Source organism: Excalfactoria chinensis, chromosome 2 (genome assembly GCF_039878825.1).
Source record: "Excalfactoria chinensis isolate bCotChi1 chromosome 2, bCotChi1.hap2, whole genome shotgun sequence".
Classification (NCBI taxonomy): Eukaryota; Metazoa; Chordata; class Aves; order Galliformes; family Phasianidae; genus Excalfactoria; species Excalfactoria chinensis.
Window position 1 is genome coordinate 104130879 of NC_092826.1, and position 20418 is coordinate 104151296.

Consider the following 20418-nt stretch of genomic DNA (forward strand, 5'->3'; position numbering starts at 1 on the left):
AAGTCTTTTTTGTTTCATGCTGTTGAGGAGACTATCTAATTTATCACCCCAAATAGAATCCAAAAATGATTAAAAGAGGTGTGAGTAGTTCAGTATTGTAGCAAAAATGCAGAGATATAAGTTCATGGGGGAAAGGCAAATACAGAAACATCAAAATGCGATATTTAGATGCTCTTCTTCTAAACCCCAAACTTCAGCTTGATTTTTCCTCTGACCTTCCTCAGGGGTCCTGGAAACATGATGGGTTGGTGTAAGTGATTGTACTGGCAAATGGATTCATATTATATCAGTATGACTCTCTCAGGGTGAGTGGAATTGCCTTTCTGCTGTGAATTGCCTGGCACAAATAAAGGGCTTCTTCCATGTGCACCACTGAAAGAGGTATGATTGATGGAGGACCACAAGCCATACTACATTTCTTTTGCAGATGCCATAATGCCAGATAAAATCTATTAGGAGAAGCGTTGGTTCCCTGAAGTCAATAGAAGCTTAAGTAGAACATTTAATCATATCATGGTGTATCTACATTTCCACGTTTTGTGTCTTGGACTGAGATTTCAAGTGCTTTACTACTCACTATTTCCTTCCATGTTTAAAAAAAAAAAAAAAAAAAGAAAAGCTGTGAAATATTTATATAGGATTATTTAAGGTATTCCTTTTTTCCCTTTCCTTCCAGATGGGCTTAAGGAAGTATTTTTGATTACCAGAATTTTTTATTAATGCTTTTTTTTTTCCTTTTTTAGAGCTTTCCATGAAGCTGGCACTGTATCTCTTAACCATGAAATCTTATGTTTCAGATATTGAATTAACACATATTCCTTTGCTACTTTCTTGTTTTATTAAGCTACCTATTTATGTAATTGATTCCTTACTATTTTAAGTTATTTTCCATATGAAAAATTCCATTTGAATTTCAGTATAAATAACTATTTCTTTTTCAATTTACTGAAATATAAATCAGTATTCCCTTTGTCCTCATCATGCCGTTCTTGTCTTCATATTTTCCTAAGTCTTAGTTTCCTTCTTTCTTTAACTTCACTTTTTACATTTTTGGTGTGACTTTTGAGGGAGAGTATTTCGTATTTTAAAATGCCAGCCTACCTGTCGGTACTCCCTGGACAGGGACTGATTTTGTGAGTTAATATTTTCTAAACGCATTCAGTTTAGTTGATATTTCAGCATGGACATCTACTTTTCTCTGTCTTTGGAGTCTGCCATTTTTCATTTATTTTGTTGAGCTAAAAGTTTGTAAGGGAAGAGAGATGATAGATAGAATAATATAGAACAGGATAGAACTCCTCCAAACTGCCCAGAGCCAACAGTAGATCACATTTCTAACAAAACAGTAGCTGAAACTTCACCAGTAAAGACTGTAGTTTCTGACACTGTGTGGTACATAGGAATTACTTCTTTAGTTGCAACATGTCACCTTTTCCCACCAATACCTTCTTTCAATTTTGTGTGCGTGTTTGGGAGTTTTGAGGGAAAATAAATAGAAATGTTCTCTTCTTATTTACCTCACATTACCTGTAAATATTTCCTCTAAATCTCTTAAAATTCTATCAGTATGAGCTCAATTAACTGTTATTCATCTTAGGTAAAGTGAGAAGACTTGATGCTTCTGTATCGTATAAAGCCTTGGTATATAAAGGGTGATGTGGTTTTGACTATCAGAATGAAGTCCAGCTGGTCTGTTTAAATATAGACTGGAGTAAGGGGACGGGTTAACATGGTCCTAATCTCCAGTGTCAAACTTCTTGCAAGCTGAGACAAATAGATTAGTCGTTATCAATATGGAAATGCTGGATGCTATTGCTGCCTGTTACATCACTGTCTTTCTAGTTTAGTCCAGAGACACTTCCTAATTTGGTTTGGGCATATGAAAATGTCCATCTGTTTCTTTTCTACCAGTGTCTGTTGTTCATCAGGAAAAAACAAGAGGAAGTGACATATGTCTGTGTACATTTGAAAGAATACCACTGACAAGCTAAAAAATCAGACTAGTCATATAAGCTATTATCTGAATATTATTAATTCAATGATGACAGTGTAATATGTAATAATAGTGGCTGTCCAGAAAATATTGAAATTTCTATGTAAATCACACACACAGAAATTAACATTAGAAGTACCAATGAATATGCAGAATACAGGATGATGCAAGAACACGCTTGAAAGAGAGAATATATAGAGATCTCTGAGTAAAAATGAATTCAGCATCACGTGCTGTGTATCCACAACTATGGTGATGAATGCAGCATGCAAAAAGATTGTGCTTTGACAAATGGCTTTGATCTTGATGAGTAACTTGATTTGTAGAAAATGTTTGTTATCTTTACATTTAAAAGGAGAGAAAACTTTAAAGCTTCTGGGCAAACTGCACTTTCCAGAAACATAGAAATTTTTGTGGTAAGAGTATTTCTTCCAAGGGATATGTGTCTTTTATCCACTTGCATTACTGATCCCATGAAAAAAGAAAATATGTCATTCCTTCATTATATGTCTCCAGACATGCTGTGTAAGATTTATCCCACCATTTCTCCCCACATCTCCCTTTTACGAGAGTTTAAAACTACCTTAAAGTTCTCTACTATGACAGTGTTGCCATATAATGCATTGCTAGCACTGCAAAGTGATATGTAGTATGATCAATAGTAGGAAAATCCAGGTAGATTTTCATTATTTGTGCCAGTTGTCAGATGACATGCCATACACTCAAACTGGAAAACCTTTCTGACAATTTTTGGTAAATGAAGAGGACTGATTTTAGACCTATAGAAAAAGTGAGTACTTTAGAGCTCTCTTCTCAGATTCATGAAAACTCTTCATGCTTTCTAATTTATTTAGAACACTGTATTTTCTTTGTTTTCCCCACTTTCCTATGGAGTGTGAGTAACACAGAATATACAACTTCCTCTTTTGCTGTTTTTACATGGCTAAAGAATTTGGATTTATCTACTCTAAAAAGATACTGAAAAATATGCTCTAGTTAATAAATTTTTTTGGAAACATTGAAAATTGCTGAGAGAGGACACAATGCTATCAATTAGTTTGTGAACACTATAAATCCAACAAACTATGGCAGGTTTTTAACTCTGAACATATCTATTTCAGGCATTTTAATGCTTTTGTCTTCTTTGGAAGGATCTTGCTAAGTAATAAGATTTACTGGGAGCACTGAAATATCTTAGTATGCTAACTAACTAGTATACTACAAAATAGTAGCATTAATTTGTTAAAGTTTTAGGCTGAGTCCACTGATTTTCATCTTAAGATGCTGTTGAAAGAAGTGACTTATCAGAAAAATGAAAACAGTTGTTTTGTTTTTTTTAGTAATATATATATACTGTACAGTATACTGTAACATTCTCAGTCTTGATAGAAATGTACCGTTTTCTAAGCTTAGTGCGAGAGCCATCCTAATTTTAAAACAATGAGCTAAAAATATCCTCACCTGGGATTATTAGCCTCATTGCAAAAAAAAAAAAAAACAAAAACTTCTGAAGATCAACTTTCTTTTCTATGGAATGAAGTCAAAAAAATAGGACACCAAGTTGTCTCTTCTGATAGGAAACTGTTACATCATGAAAGCTAAACACTATCTTAAATATTGTCTGAAGGTAAAATTTGACAGTATGTAGTATGACATATGTGTCATGGTTTTGACAATATTTTATTATCATTTCCCTTATCTGTTAGAATGGCTTTAATAGAGAAATTATTGAATATATATGATGGGATTCCATAGTTACTACATTTTACTTTCTCAGCTTTGGTGATATTATTCAAGTCATGATATTGAAGCTTTGTCTTTGTAAATGAAGTCTGCATTGTTCTTTTCTCACACATGATCTTCAGTTGCATAGATCTTCAAAGCCACATAAGTATTTCAACCACCAACTAGAACACAGTAAATATGTTTGATTTATGTTGCACAAGATGGCATTCAAGCAAGTAATGTTATCTGAGATCTAAAAAAGAAATAAAAGGTAAAAAGATAGTAAGCTTTTTCACCATTTTGCAAATATTTCCACTATTAAGACTCTAAATGTAGATTTTTGTACTTAGTCACTTTTCTGAGTAAAAATGTTCCATAAAGAGATATTCTGCATGTGCTGTCTTGGCCTGTAAGCCCATATAACATTTTATATTTGCATACTAGACAGCTGGAAGAATTTGATCCTTCCAAGGAAACCTCTCCTTTCAACATATAATAATTTAGGGAGACTTAAACCCACAGGGTTTGAGCAAACTTTCCTCAATTTAGCCACTCTCTTTACCTAACACCTCTGAAGTTTGGATTTTACTCTGTTATCAGTGTGAATATGAATGTACATTTTGCATCTGTGTATGTGCATTTACCCGTGTCTCTAGAAGATGAATAATTTTGCTTGGCAACACTATTAAGTGAATTCCCCAAAACATGAAGTAGTATTATTCTGATGCTTTCCTTGTTGGTTACTTTTTCTTATCTGGATTCATTTTGTATTGGTTCAAAAACACTGACTTTAGTATACTGTAGATCAAACATGGAGAGCCCTTGTAATTGCAATGAAACCCCCTTTCTAAGTAAAAAAAAAAAATTTAAAAAGAACGATCAGCAGATTAAAGTGTTGCAATTACTGTTGTAATAAAATTTAGAAGAAATTTAAAAGGTTGGCATGCAGAATGCCAACTTAACTTTTATTGACTGATTGATTGACTGATTGTGGATCTCACAAATAATAATCTTACTCTCTGACAATATCTTCAATAACCAAAAATAAACAAATTCACTGGTGTTTCAGAAACTTTCCATTCATTCAGTGTCATTTAGATACTCCTAAAATTCTACCATTTGAAATTTCTAAATTGAGGGCATTCCTGGAAGACCTTGAACCTTAAAATACTTTAGCATGTGATTAAACACTATGCACAAATCCCCATGTAATGAACATGGATTGCATTGGTCCATATTTTGTATTGATGTGGTTTCTTTAGCCCCTTGAAAAATAAAAGATATTTTGCATCTCCAGAACGCAAATAAGGTAACTATAAATAGTAGTGAGGACAAGAACATTGACTGTGCTTATAAAAAGTAGTGAAGAAATAAAACAGTAAAAAGATATAAAAAGAAAACCTATAAGGATAAAATAAAAGATATAACAGTCTATAAAGATACAAAATATATAAAAAATGAAACTAATAAGGATAATATCTGCAGAAGTTAGATATGCCTTGGGGGTTAAGACCAGAACAAAACTGGTGATCAGATAGCAGCAAGAAAGGAGTTTTGAGGGCAAGTTTTTAGGTATGGCCTCAGTGAACTTGGGCTGACAGCAGGACAGGCATAAAGAAATGTTACAAAGTTCAGCCAAAATTTTAGGGAGGCACACTAGTATAAATTCAGTATTACAGATGGCGGAAAGAATCTCCAATAGTTGTACAGAAACATTGTGTAGCTTTCTGTGAGGACAGCCATTTCTTGATATTGTGTTACATTAAAACATATGTGCAAACAACACATAAAAATAATAGATACCATAAGTTCCACATAACCTATCAGGGCAATCTTTTAAATTCTTTCTGATCGACTCAGAGTGCATTCAACACAATACTTAAAGCTGTGTAATTTTAAGGTAAGACAGTGTAGTGATTGTTTTGAAAAATATTTTATTTGTATGATAAGAAACTGAGATACTTCACATAGGTATAGATAGATAGATAGATAGATAGATAGATAGATAGATAGATAGATAGATAGATGATAGATAGATAGATAGATAGATAGATAGATAGATAGATAGATAGATAGATAGATATTTTTTCAGTCATAAAGCTTGGTCTCCATTTGGTATCAAAATGTCCACTCCAAAAGCATTTCTTGCATAATGTAGATCTAGTATGGCTTGATAAATTAGTGCTTTCATAGAATTTTCCAGTAGATAAAGTAGTAGATTTAGAGAGTTCTGCATTTTCTTCCTAAGTTTTTCCAAGGACTGCTAAGTAATTAATTCAAGTCTTTTACCAGCTCTTAGTTCTAGCTGACCCACTTGGGAAGAGAGCACAAGAAATGCTTGCTATAAAGGACTGTGCAATCAGAAGCGGCCACGCTGATTTATACTGGCTAAAATTTTGGGCCATTCTATTTAATAATGTTCTGAAAGTACTTTGAGATAACTGGATGAAAACACTGGTGGATTTTAGGGAAAGAAAAATAATTTACTAAGCAATTCTAATGTGCAGTTTTAGAGCATTGTGGGTTTTCTTTCTCAGTTACATAAATTGCTATCCTGGACTGGTTTTCTTGCTCATTTCCTTTTTAAATTACTAACACAGCAAAAGAATTGTATTTATTTGCATCAACTTAACTTTCTTTGGTGATTTCCAGCTCTTTGCAGTGGTACTTCAAAACTCATTTTTGGGCTGGATACTTTTCTGCAGTCTCTTCTGGGAGAACAAATGTTTGGGAGCATCTTAACCATGTGCTGTAAATGTACAAAAATAGAATGGAAGGATAAAAGGAACAAGATCAAGTAAACAGAGTCCCTTGGTAGAATCTCTTTAATGTCTTGCATCTGATGTTCATATTGGTGGGGAGGGGAGGGTCACATGCTTGATGTTTTCTCTGAGACTACACCCAACTGGAAACCATCCCTTGGCTTCTCTGCAGACAGCAGCATACCCAAATGGAACGTATTAATTCTTTGGGGAAATCTCTTTAGTAAGATAAAAAGGAATCTTTTCAGTTTCTCAGGCACATTCTTTTGCCTACCCCATCAGGCTTAAAGGACCTGCACTACCTGGAGTTTGAGGACACCGTTTCTTTGTACCTGCAAGGTTTAGAATGGATAAATAACTCCTGCAGGGCAGCTGCTTGGGCTTTGCAGATTTGACATGTATATTAATGAATATGTGACAGAAAAGAAAGAAACAGTCAGCTAAGCAAGATGCCCCTGTAACTCTGCTGTCATCATTAGGTGAATTCAGTATACCAAATATTTATGCTTCTATATGATTCAGGATCACAGAAAATAAATATCTCTTTTATATGTTTTATTTTCTTTGGAGAAGGGAGTAGAGGAGAGTGTGAGTCATAGTGGAAGAAAAAAAATCACTTATTTTCTGACAAAAACTACTCACTTTGTTGGAGGAGGATCCTAGCATTAACTTCTGTTTGCTGATAACCCCTGCAGCCTGGCTGCTTCTAGCAAGAAGCTGACAGCCTGCCACTCCCCAGTCTGTACCTGTCTGGTGACCTATGGCCAGAAGCCAAATCATATTTCTTGCTTCTGCTCTGGGTAAGATAATAACTGTTTCTACCTAGGTCTGAGTGCAGAATAGCTATGTACCCTTGGAAAGGATTTCTGATGAGCGAGTTTTGACCCTTCACACCATAACAAATCCTGCCAGCTGCAGTCTGACTTCTGAGCATAGGGCTGGTCTGAGGAATTTGGCGAGGTTAATATTAATATCTATTAGTGTATGAACAATACTAGTTCTATGACTTTTTGTGGTTTGTTTTTCTTGTTTTTTTTGTTTTTCCTTTAAGTAACTTTGTTGTTGTTGTTGTTGTTATCTAATTCAGATAATTCTATTCTTAAGCAGTTCAAAGTATAAATGCTATGATTATTGAGCTCCTGAGAAGGCAGTTGATGCATGATAAAAGCTTTGAGTATTTTGCTGTGCCCTCTGAATTGTACGGGAGATTGAAAAGGAGCAAGATGCAGACTCACCATTCTTTTGGCTTTTACTACCAAGTGGCAGAGAAGTGTCAGGAGCTGTCCTGTCTGTTTAATCATATTCACTCTTTTGAGGTAGAAGACTTCATGTTGCTTTTGAGTTAAGAAAAGGGATGGAGTCCACTGTTTTGTGTAGACTTTTTTTGTTTGTTTGTTTGTTTTTGCAGTTGTTATCCTCAAAACGATTTTCCAAGGACAGCCATTCAGGAGTAATAAAGGGGCAGAAGGCTGAGAGTTGGCAAATGCCAAAGGATTTTACCTCTGTCCTTGTGAAATTTAGTCCATATTTAAATATTTATGCATTTAATTTGTGATTCCTTATGACACTTCATAGGGTAGGAAAGTATCTGTCACATTTGTGCAAGAATTTACACATGCCTTAAAGGAGTACTTGCCAAAGGTTAGAGAGGTCCTACCTACACAAATTCCAAAACAAAATGCTATGATGTCTTTCAAACATTGCTCTTCTCCTTTCTAGGCAGAGATCTCACAGTAATTATTCCAAAGGGAAAGAGTCCTGAATGCCTGCCAGCTAGTGTAGAGGAAGACTTGAGTAAAAATTCAGGGGCTGCATGTCTCTCTGGTTCTCTCTGCAATTGAGAGACTTAGTGCTGTCATCTTTTTTGAAAGATCAAATAAGAGCCTTGTTTGTGTGACAAGGGTCACAAACATCCTGGAATGTTTTAGTTGAAGAGTGAAACTTGTTACCCAAGCTTGAAAAAGTTTACATTTTCAATACCGTCTTTTTTAAAAAAAAAGTGCTTAGATTTTCTGCTCAGTATTAAATCAAGAAAAATGTACAAGCTGGGTAGGCTCTGGCATTCCAAATTCCTCAGTGTTATGGAGAATGGAAGAGAGATAAGTGACAACACAAGTCTTGTGAGGCACAAAGATGAGATGAACAGTTGGACTAGATGATCTTGGAGAACTATGATTCTCTTCTAGTATGTAATCTGCAGAAAAGCAGTAGTAAATTTTTGTCATATTTGTAAGAGTATTATAGCAAAAGTAGGGTGCCATTTTTTCTGGTGAAGTTAAGCATACACTTCTGTGAACATTTAAAAAATATTATAGTTCTTTAGTGCACAAAAAATCCTCTCAGGTCTTGTTTTGTTACATAAACTGAGGTAATACTGAAAGCAGTAACATAACAAATAATTGTACAGGCCACCTCTCATTATTTTCTTTAAATCCTTCTCCTTTCTTTCACTGAGATCCCTTTATTTCCTTTCTGTGTGAGTTTGTGCTACTGCATTGATATGCAGATACTGTTTACTACTGTTAAATATGTTGTTAATAACTATGATAATAGTTATTTCAGCTTTGTGCTGAAAGACTTTACTTTCACTAGTTAATGATTTTGCTAATGTTACCCAGCATAGCTTGCAGTTTCCTTGTCACACATATCTATTTGACAAAAAATTATCTGTCTTGACAGGAAACACTCATTAAAATATTTTTGTTGCTTGCAAAAATGAAATGAAGGTTTGCTTTGTTTAGCCCGAGTTATTAAAAAAATATGCTGACATCTTCATGCTTCAGAGCAGGACCTTAAAAGTGGAAGATGTGTTGTAGGTTTTCCAATGTTTCAAGTGACTCAGCTCTCCAAACTCTCATTCTCCTTTAGCTTGGTAAGTTAGTGCCCTGTTACTTGAGTTTCCAAAGATGCTTTTGGCTTTGAACATGCTCCATCCTCAGACACCAGTGAGCAACGTCTGTGCTGTACCCATGGTGCTGCCATTTTATTTGACACGGAGAAGAAAAAACAGGGCCTGACTTGAATTTGATGAAATGCGAATGAAGAGGAGGAGGGCAAAAGCTGAAATGTCTGCAGATAGGGAGGTTCTCCAGAGGATCCCTCATTCTTTCACTGCATAAAATATATGGTGCTATGGGGACAGATCCAGTTTGCATATCAGCCACAGACCTCATCAGTAATCAGGATTTGTGCCACGTGTGTTGCAGACTTGTGGAAGTTTGGGAAATATGTGCTGCTTCAGACACTGAATGTATAATTAGAGTATCAGAAGGTATGTACATAAGAAAGATAAGATGTGGTTACATAGGAGATCTTTTTCCTTATGTTGCTCTCTGACCATGGGGAGTTTGACCTGCAGAAATGTTTGGTCACTGTAGTGTCTAATGTAATATACTCTGCATGTTACATATGAATAGAGAATAAAAGACCTAGAAGAGGTATAATCTGACCACCTGCCTCAAGGCCATATCAGTTTGAACCTATAGAAAGCATAAGAGATATTACTTTTATCTGATATTGAAAATTTCAGAGATATCAGTTTAAATCTTCTTAAACCATCTGTTGAAAATATTGTCTGCCCTTGCTATTTGAAAGCTCATTCCAGTGTCTGAACTACAGCTCTCCTGCTATAATATCTTCATATCCCACCCATGCTGGAAACGCAGAGCAGGTTCTTTTTTACCTCTTGCAGCAAGCCGTTATGTATTCATGGACTTCTATCACATTTCCTCTCATATTCTGTGGATCAAATAGTTATACTATTTTTTCACTTAGGTTACACTTCTTAGAATTCTTTTCTTTACTGTTATTCTCTCAGGTTGGTCTGAGACCTTGGAGTGCAACGCCTGTTGCCAGAACCCATACTTCATCACAGACCTACTAATGTGTAACATGTTCTGTCATTTTGCCCATGAACATTCTTGGTCTTGGGCTCACTGAAATCACCAGGGAAATGAAACAGTCTGACATTTATTTTCCAATACAAAACAATTCACTGAATTGCTGTATGACCTGGTAACAGCTTTTTATTTATTCTGAATTCTCCTTTACTTTGACCAACAAAAGTAGCACTTTCCTAGTATTAAAAATAACTCTGAGGAAATCAGAACAGGAAAAAAAAAAAAAAAAAAAAAAAAAAAAAAGAAAATCATAAAATGTGGATCAACAAATGAACTGAAAACAAAGAAAACTACTAATATGCTTCTTTCACAGAAAACCTTTTCAACAGACCAGCATTAACTTTGGCCTACGTATTTTAAATAAATAAATATCTTAACTAATATACATAACATGACACATGCTCAAAATTCATCTGCAGATTTTGAACTGTATATACTGATTGGGATTTTATATATTTCAATACATTTCAAATAGAGAAGTCAGTATTTTTCTTTTCTGAATTAAAAGACATTCAAGTCTCACAGCCTGTCACAATAGGTGCAAAAGCTGCCCTTTTGCCTTTCCATCAGAATGTCAACATGAAAAAAGGCATTTCCAAAAGCAGATTGTAAGGTTTTATCTTCTCAGCAGAGCTTCAGTGCTTTGGATTCAGAGGAAAGCTGGGACAAAACAAATCCCTCCTGAAGTTTGTCAAGGAAGGGGTTAAAAAAAGTGGAATCTTTGTGACTGAGAGGGGCTGAATTATCTTCCCGACACCAGCAGGGGTTGCTGTCACTGGTTTGTGGTTGTCACATTCCTGTTATGCTTGACCTTGGAAAGGCTTGACAACATAATCTGGATTTGATTAAGGGAATTTCATGTTTTTCCTTTGCTAGAGTCACCCCCCACCTCGACAAACATTTAAAAATGTTAAGAAAGAAAAAAAAAAAAAAAAAAAAAAAAAAAAAAAAAAAAAGGTTTGGAAAGCAAACATTTTCCCAAAAGAAATTTATAGTTCAAATTTACACCAAGTTCTCACTAACTGGAGCAGTCCGGGTTTCCACTCAGGCTTTGAGCACTCTCTGTAAACCATTAGTCACTTCCCTGGAAGAGGCAGCTTTTTATAGGCAGCAGGATAAAACAGGCACAGATGTGTGTGTTATGTTAGAGTCTTTCACATGTACCTGCCTTTTTTCCACCCTGAACTGTAGAAGAGAAAAAAGAATCAAATGATATGAAGCATCAGACTTTGTTTGGAGGACAGACATGATTGGCTTAACTAAAAGAGAATATGTTTTTGATGCACAAAATCTTGTTACGTTGTGGATTCTTGAGATTGTGGCAATGTATAGCATAGAGATGGGAGTTCTTTTAATTTTTAACCAGTTATTCTTTCCTCTCTACAGGACTGTGATCATGCCAGCTGCCAGTGAGTTTGATCCAGAGATTGTCCTGGTATCAGCAGGATTCGATGCTGTGGAAGGCCATGACCCTCCACTGGGCGGCTATAAAGTCACAGCCAAATGTAGGTATAATCTCAGGTCGCGATTTTTTGAGCTGGTACTTTTTCTGAATAGAATCTTTAATTGAAGTCAAGGTTACATCCATATGTCTGTTCTGTGAAGTGACAGAGATGCAGTGGAGGGCAAGGACTCAGTTCATCAGTGCTCAGCAATATTGTGGCAGTGCAGGATCTCACCCAGCTCACAGATGTGATAGAAATGAACATATTAGCATTCCTGGCTTGTTCCTTTCTGTTCCTTTTGGCATTTCTGTCTCAGCTTTCTGAAATATTACATTTCTGGCATTCAAATAACATTTTAGAGGTTTCATGCTTTTCAATAGGCTCCATTTTCCAAATGCTTGAGTAAGTTATTTCTCTTTAAACGTATATTGGAGATTTTAAGCATTGGAGGCCTAGGTCCAATCTCATATTGCTGTTTTGTTATTGTAATCTCTTCAGCTTGATGGCACTAATCCTGAATTACATCAGTGCTTGTGAAGGCCAAATTTTTCTAAAAGACTGCTCTGTTGGGTCTCAATATTTGGATGTCCATTTCATACCTCAAAAAAGTGTGTTCGAGGCAGGGTTTTAATACAGGCCTCTCTGACATGTCTCATATATAGCACTCCAAAGTCACAAGACCTACTGAATACTGTGGCCAAAATGATCAGAACCTGAGACACTGAGCATGGCTGGATAATGTAAAAATGCGTGTACAATAATGTGCAGTATAACATTGCTACGTAGAAATCAGCTCCCATGGAACAACGCAAAATGGTTTCCTAATTCATTACCGTGAATAATTTTCTTTACCATATTTCAAGATGTACCATATTAACATTTAATCAGTCTTTAAATATTGATCCATGTTGCTAATCAAAAACACTTTGGGTAAAGTCTGGAGTAATCAATAAGAACTAATGTCGTTTAGCATGCTACACAAATGGGCTTCAGCTCAGAGGGGTTTTGTTCTTCTGACCTCTCCTTTTGTTCTGAACATGTTGAATGAAGTTGGTATTTATTTCATGAGGACCAGGGAAGAAACACATACTTTTTTTGCTTGCATTTAAACCATGCAACACATAGGTTTTTCTGAATGTCATGCACAACAAGTAGATGAAGAGCAAGGCTATGTGTTTGTAGTGGTATGCCGTGGAAAGTGAGTATGTGCAAAGAGCAGTGCAAGAGCCCCCTGCACATACCCACATAGGTGCTGTTTACAGCTGGGTAGGAAAGGGAATAGCCCTTTGACTGCAAGTAAGATGTACAGAGATTTTGATCAGTTTTTAATCTTACTGCAGCGCCTGCATTCAAGAAGAAAGAAACATACTATCTTCTTTGAGTAGTATACATTTGTGAGCATCACTTATCTGTGTATTACAATTTTTAGTAAAATGTATATGAAAAAATTGTTAAAAAGTTTACCCTTTTTAAAAGTGGGTAAACTTTTTTTTTTTTTTTTTTCTTCTTTATTTGCTTTTTATTTTCTGAGCTATAATTCACCATCAGAGGAACAATTTCGTGAGCATTGGAAAGTTATTTGGACTTAGCCCCTGAGATGGCATGTTAAATATCCTTTAAGTATCCATGATGCTCCAGCAGGATACACTGGCATACATTATTCCTGCAGATAGGATGTTCTGACAGCAGTTTTAGCAACTTTTATATAAATTAAAATAACATTCATATTATCTTCTTAGAATAGACTTTTGCATGATGACAAAGTGTTGGATGTTTGATTTAATGCTAATTTCAGTTTGTTCATGAATTTATTAACTCTTCACAAGATTTTAGAAACTAAGTCACAATACATCTTTAATATGGTATGCATCCATAAGTTGCACGTGTCTGTAAGTAAAAATAAAAATAATAATAATAATAATAATAAAAAAGGTGATTTGCAGTAGGTGGCCTTTGTTTAAATTAAGGGAAACGCCAAGAGAGACTCAGATAATGATCATACACCTGAGAGATGAATAAAACCTTTTGTATGGAGCCAAAGGAATTTATTATTTCCCCAAAACAAAATTCTTTGCATTCCATCATACCTTTGTAAAACATAGCATACTATATGTGGTATGTAGAAAAATGAACAGTTTATTTTAAAAAGATCATTTAAATTCCGAAGAGAAACATTCATATTAGAAGTTACAAATAGGTATTTGTGCAATTTTTTTAATATTATTTGTTTGTAAAAATTGAAAATTGTGCCAAAGCAAGTAAATGTAAAGATTCATCTGAAAGTATTATTTCTTTGTAAACCATAGAATCCTTAGAGATTGAAGGGACCTCTGAGGGCCATCTAGACCAACTCCCAGCATTTAGTCATTCAATCTTCAGCATTTTCCATGCACTTAATACCTTGCATTTTCTGATTCCTGGTTACTCAATACAAATTTTACACATGAAAAATTGGAAGAGACTGACATCAAATCTACTACTTTGCCCTGTTAAAGACAGAGGGACACTGGATTCTTGATAGAAGTTATGTTCTGTCTTCAGTCCACAGTCAAAAAATTAAAAAGTATTTACCAATCAGCATTTCCAAGTAACAAAGTAAAAGCCAGAGGATGAAAATAACAGATGAGACCAGCTACAGCCTTGGAGTAGCTGTACAGCAGGCCACTGCATAAAGAAAAATTTGGTCTACTTAATTTATACAGTTTGAAATGACTAAACTATAAACTGTTTTAAACTAATATTTTATTTTTTTCCTGTACTGATGTACAATCTGATTTACCCAGCAGCTACCATTTCTGACTATTAAATAAATACATCAGCAACAAATACATATTTTTGCAACTGATTTTAATGAATGGATCTGATGGGCAAGTCAAGATTTCTTGCAGTGATAGGAGGCAACTCCTGCTCAGGAGCTGCTCTAACTTGTGATAGGCCTGGATCACGTTGCCAAAGATATTCAAGCCACTTACCTCAGATTTTACTTCCTGCGACCCTGTCTTATGACTCAAGCTCAATTTAATTAACTGAAACAAAGGGGGAAAGTGTTTTATTGCCAAGTGCAGTTTTGGTGCCACAGCTGCCTCCATGTTTCTTGGTTACTCTGGTTCCCTGAGCTCCATTGTGCAGATGCGTGCAGCAGCAGAGCTCTCTTCCTCACAGCTCTCACATACAGAGTAACTACTGATGTCATTGAGATCCCTTTGTTTGGACCAGGGACTGTAAATGTGCTTTAATTTCACTGTAAACTATAACAAACAAAGAGGAAACCTTTCCTTAGTTCCTGACTGATCTAATATTTCTTTTTTATTACTGGAATTGAGTTATATTTTTATTTAAATAATAGATAAAATATCAACACAATATATTACATACTGTAAAAACTTAGCTGCATAAAATCCTCTTTTCATACTGGAGTAGTAAAAATTGTACTGACAGTAAAATATAAAAAAAATTATGGGCAAAGAAACAAAGGGGATAAAGTGGTTTTGTACTTACAATAGTAAGGAGATGCTTGAAGAATATGAATTTGCTGTTCCATCTTGTCCTGCTGAACCTTTGGAGAAAGTACTGAAGATGGGAATTATGTGTTCTGTGTTTTATTTTATAATTACTTTTTACAACCTCTGATAAAATGCTCTGTATTATCATGCATTTGAATTCTGCGAGGTGTATGTGTCTTAAAAAGATCTTCCAGGTTTGATTTGGAAGTAGTTAAATCCTGTAAGAGCACTGCTTTTAAATTTAGCCCTGCTGACTGTAGAGGTTTTCCCTGTAACATTATCCTGAGGTAAAGTACTTTCTCTTCATTTTATAAAGCAGCCCTAAGAATAATGTCTGCATTAAAGTTCCTGCTATCACTTTACTGATCAAGTAAATATTCTACCCAATTGCTCATTAAATTGTAACTATTCCATGAAAAGAATAAAGTAAATAGAGAAGTGTCAGGCAAGACTTAAGATTTTTTCAGGGTACTTATCTTTGTTAAGGGCTATAATGATTTACTGGAGTTTTCCTGTTGTTTTACTCTCTTATTCCAAAGATGCTATTTGACACCAGAGTGCAAAATAAGATCAGCAATTAGCACTAGGAAAAGATACTGCTGCAGGCATTTATGGTGTAAATGATACCCATCCAGTATTATGCCAAAGTCATTATACAAGGTTGATGCAGTGTCTAGAATATAACTGACTAACTGAGCTGATTTGTAACTTACAAAGATTTTATTTAAGCAAAATACAATAACTCTCTTAATTTATCAAAAGCTACATTATGCTGTCATACACTTTGGTCAAGTGGGACCAATTCAAAAAACACTCAAACTATGAACATACTTCCCTTCTAATGAGTCCCCAATCAGGCAGAGCATAGAGGACTTCACTTTTGGCATAACACAGTTCATCTGACCAATCACAGAAGAGGAAACAATATTTTGAACATCATATTATTTCTAAGGTATACATCACCATAAATCATGGAACTTAACACATAGAAAGAGTTGCTGACTTACACACAGAATACAAGTCTTCTGTTGAGGAATGTCCTCTTGTGCTATGTGCCAATGCTTCTCAGAATACAAGGAAGAACAATCAGATTAAATTTGGGTGTACTTTTGGTTTCTTCTTTGCCCCTCACATTTCTGTTCCATCTTCCCAAAGGGAAGAAGCAACTGTTTTTGATAACAAGGTCTCTCAATGTGGCAACACTAGAAACAGATAAAATACCTAGCATCTGGTGACAGGCAGTTCAGAAGTAATGTGTTCAGTTACAATAATGAGGTAATTGATCTCTGTAATAAATGATCTAGCAATGTGCATTGTCATCACTGGAATACTTTAAATGAAATTTATAAATAGACTGGTTACAGCATCCTTAAAAATAGATATGCCATGGCACACCCAGTCATTAGAAGCTTGACTCTGTAAAACTTCTGTTCAATGACAAGTGTTTTCTTGAGTCTTCCCAGTTGTCCCACTGTGCACTGGAATTCTGTTCAGCTTCTCACTATGTTGGGTGTGCAGTGTATATGTTAGAAACAAACCAAAAAAAAGGGAGATGGGGCTAAAACTGCACATCCCAAATTCAAATGTAGAAATGATCTGGGTCTAACATATTTCAGATATGTTTCTTAACAGAGGTTTCCTATATATAAACATCACTATTTATAACACATTCTATGTAGCCATTCTGAGTAACCGTAGTACTGTAAGCAGTATGAATATGGTAATTTGATGTGGTAAATGTGTATTGTAATTTTCCCAAAAACAATTTCTAAATCAGTCCCCAAATAATTTTGTAACTATCTGCTGCACATTATATTGGACTCGGAATTGTGAATTATTTAGGACAGGGTAAATGTTAACATCTTTGGGAAGGTACTGTATGCTTTCCTAATTGTTGAACCTCTAGTATGAAGGGCTTCCCTGACACTTGGCTCTTTGAAAACGAGTCCCAACTGAGACAACTGTGGTTAATGTAGTATATAAATGTTAAAGGAGGAATGGGAAAAAAAAGAAAAGAAGTGTCCATGCAAATTGACAGCTGACTAAACAGAGTAGTGGTTTTGATTTGGTAGTTGTTTAAACACAGTTCAAGTCTCTGAAAACAGCATTACAGGTTTTTATGATGCCATCTTATATTTTTCTCTCTTCAAAAGCAAGTTATTTTTAGTTCAACTGTTAGAACAAGAAGTTGAGATCCTGAAAATGTTGGCTCTAAATACTTCAGAGTGTTGATCACTGCTGTAGAAAAGCGGGGGTCATACGTCCCTTTCCCTTCTAAACTGTCCATTACTTATCTCCCGAAGGCACAGACACTTGTCAGATCTCTCTGTAAACATATGCAAATTAACTCATCAACCTAACAGAAAACTTTACCAACCAAATAAATGAACGGATTTCTATGGGGTTATCAAAGTGAATCAATTTATGGAGGGACTACTGATAGCCAGAAGTAGTGGAAGGGGATCAAGGACTGTAGAGGAAGGAAAAGATAAGGTACAATGCCTTTTGGTGGCAGAAAGCTGTTAAATTAATTTAGTTGCCACAGCTGTCTTCTCAAATGAATTCTTCTGAGTTCAGATATTTGATTTTGATTAACATAATTTGGTTATCTTTACAGTACTGGAGATGATAACTATCTTAGCCAGCAGAATAGAATTTGAGTTGTTGACTCAACTAAAAGCTTTAAAGGTGGATATAGGGAAATGATCAGTCATAAGGTTTTCCATGGAGAAATTTCTGATTCACATCAGAAAATTTCCTGGTACATTACAATAGTCATCAAAATATATGACAGATTCAGTGGTGATATAACATCAGTCATAATTATTTTCACTGGATTTTGGGGGAAAAGAGGGAAAGTAGTTTGTGGGGTTTTTTTTGTTGTTGTTGTTGTTGTTTTGTTTGTTTGTTTGTTTGTTTTTTATCCTCTTACCCCCTAGTATTGATTTCACATGTTTTAGGTATGGTCATTGCATTTTTCAGCCTCATAAATCAGATTTTGCTGCATTTGCTCCTCACTTGAACTCATAAAGTTTGATCTTGTACTGCAAACTTCAGTGAATTCTCTTCTGGTGAATTCAGGATTATGTATGCTATTGAAATTTGTACTACATTTACAAGTGCAAAAATTTAGAAAATTCCAAGGATTATGCTCCATGAGGAGGAAAATCTTTTAGTTCCTGTGGAAAATCACAAGAGATGAGGATTCACTGCATAAAATTAGTGTCCTCTCTAGAAAACATATTTTTTTGAAGAATTCTGTTTATATTAGGGATTAATGCATGGAGAAATACAGAAAAAGAAACAAAACTGCTGAATTGGCGATAGTAATGTTGGACTGAGGAGTCTACCCTCACATGGGATCAACTAAGCATGTATCAATGGTTTGAGCTATGAATTTCAACCAAAAGAAACAAAAATGGATTAGTGAAAGTCACCTCATTTGGTGAGGTCAGAGAAATCCTTGGCATTAAACTTCAGGCCACTCATTTTCAAAGCATGTCTTCAGGATTCTTTTGTTTTCAGTCACTATCTGTTTATTAGTAAGCCTTTCAGAAAGGAACTACCTAAGAAAGAATTGAGAACAATTAGAAACATTAATGAATAAATACTGATGGCCTGCTCTTTCACTTAGCCTTTCTCTGTGTAAACCAGCCAGGAGATATTTCCATTTTCCATCCCCACTCTTTCCCACAAATAGAAGATGTGCCTTCTGGATAGTTAACTAAGTGGTGCAAGTGAAAAACCACCTGTATACTATGTTCCAGATATACAGTGCTGATACATCTGCAGAATGCATCAGGTGCCAGTTCCTTGATTTAGGGCAGATTCTAAGGACAGGGAAGAGGATAGATTACAATGGGACAAAACAACATCTATAGAACCATTAAGAATTGTTTTCCCTTTTCAGTCACCTTCCCTCATTTCTTCACCTACCTCTCATTATTTTTCTCTTTCATGCTATAGTAGTGACTCTGGCTAAAGGCAGTAACTGATACAAGGGGTACAATAGAGGTAAAATTTGTTACATTTTCTCTCAATTTTGAAACTTAAACAGATGACTTTATATATATATATATTTAAATTGAAACAAAAAAAAGCTGTCATTTCATAGAAGAAAGAAAAGGTTAAAAAGTGTTTTGTGTTTTGTTTTTTGTTAGTTTTTTTTTGTTGTTGTTCTTTTTATTTGCTTGTTTTTTCTTGCAAGGACAATATTTAACTTCTTAAGTTACAATTTAAAGACAACAAATTAAATATAGTATTCTTGGGCTATTTTCAAAACAATGGATCTTGACACAGTGCTCAGCAACTTGCATGTGCTTTTTGCAGGATTGGGTCCTGAGAGAAAATTGTTGAAAGACATCTCCAAATGTGGATTTCTCCATAACAAAGTGTCTGATCTTTTATAGCATCGTTGCATTGGGAATTAGGCTTGTCTTTGGGAATTTGTAAATCCTTTAGTAGAAGAGAATGATTTATGTCTTTGAATTTAACTATTCTCTGCAATAAATAGAAATGTGCCACAAGTATTTACTTGGTTTCGCCATGGGAAAATTTTTAACATATTGTTCACAGCTTCAGAATGCTATAAAAGAAGACGTAATTTGCAGACCGGACTATGCTTTGTGATTTCTAACCAATATATTTGATTAATATCTTTCAAAAGAGACACTAGCCAAAATGTTTACATCTCATTAGGCAGAGAAAAAGGGAGCACACACAATTTTGATTATGAGCTTGGATAGTTCATTTCTTTGGGTTTCACATCCCTACTACTTAAGGCAGACTGTAACTTTAAGATGTTATCTCTTGCCTGCACAAATAAACAGCCAGTTATGCTTTTTATGGTGGGTAGTTCTCAAACCAACAGGGGATTAGAAGATATTAGCTAGAGTTTGTGGTTCCCTGCTGAACTATCATGAGGTCCATGGATTCCTGTCCTGAAAATTTCACAGAGCAAACACCTCTTATCTGGGGTGATATTCTCACACTGGCCTCTTGGCCATGGACTTCAAAAGCTAATCACAGGGAGAGCCAGGGAGGCAATAACCCTTAATATAACAGTCTCTCCTGATAGGGACAGACAGGGTA

At 35.2% G+C, this 20418-nt stretch overlaps 1 protein-coding gene across 8 annotated transcripts in view; it reads left to right on the forward strand.

Moving 5' to 3' along the window:
• The window catches only part of HDAC9 (histone deacetylase 9), a 402973-nt gene that overhangs the window by 335100 nt on the left and 47455 nt on the right, over positions 1-20418 (forward strand). For all 8 annotated transcript variants that reach the window (XM_072328342.1, XM_072328337.1, XM_072328338.1 and 5 more), the window contains one exon: positions 11766-11884. In XM_072328342.1, coding sequence (XP_072184443.1) covers positions 11766-11884 — 119 coding nt within the window. The remainder of the gene's footprint in view (positions 1-11765; positions 11885-20418) is intronic.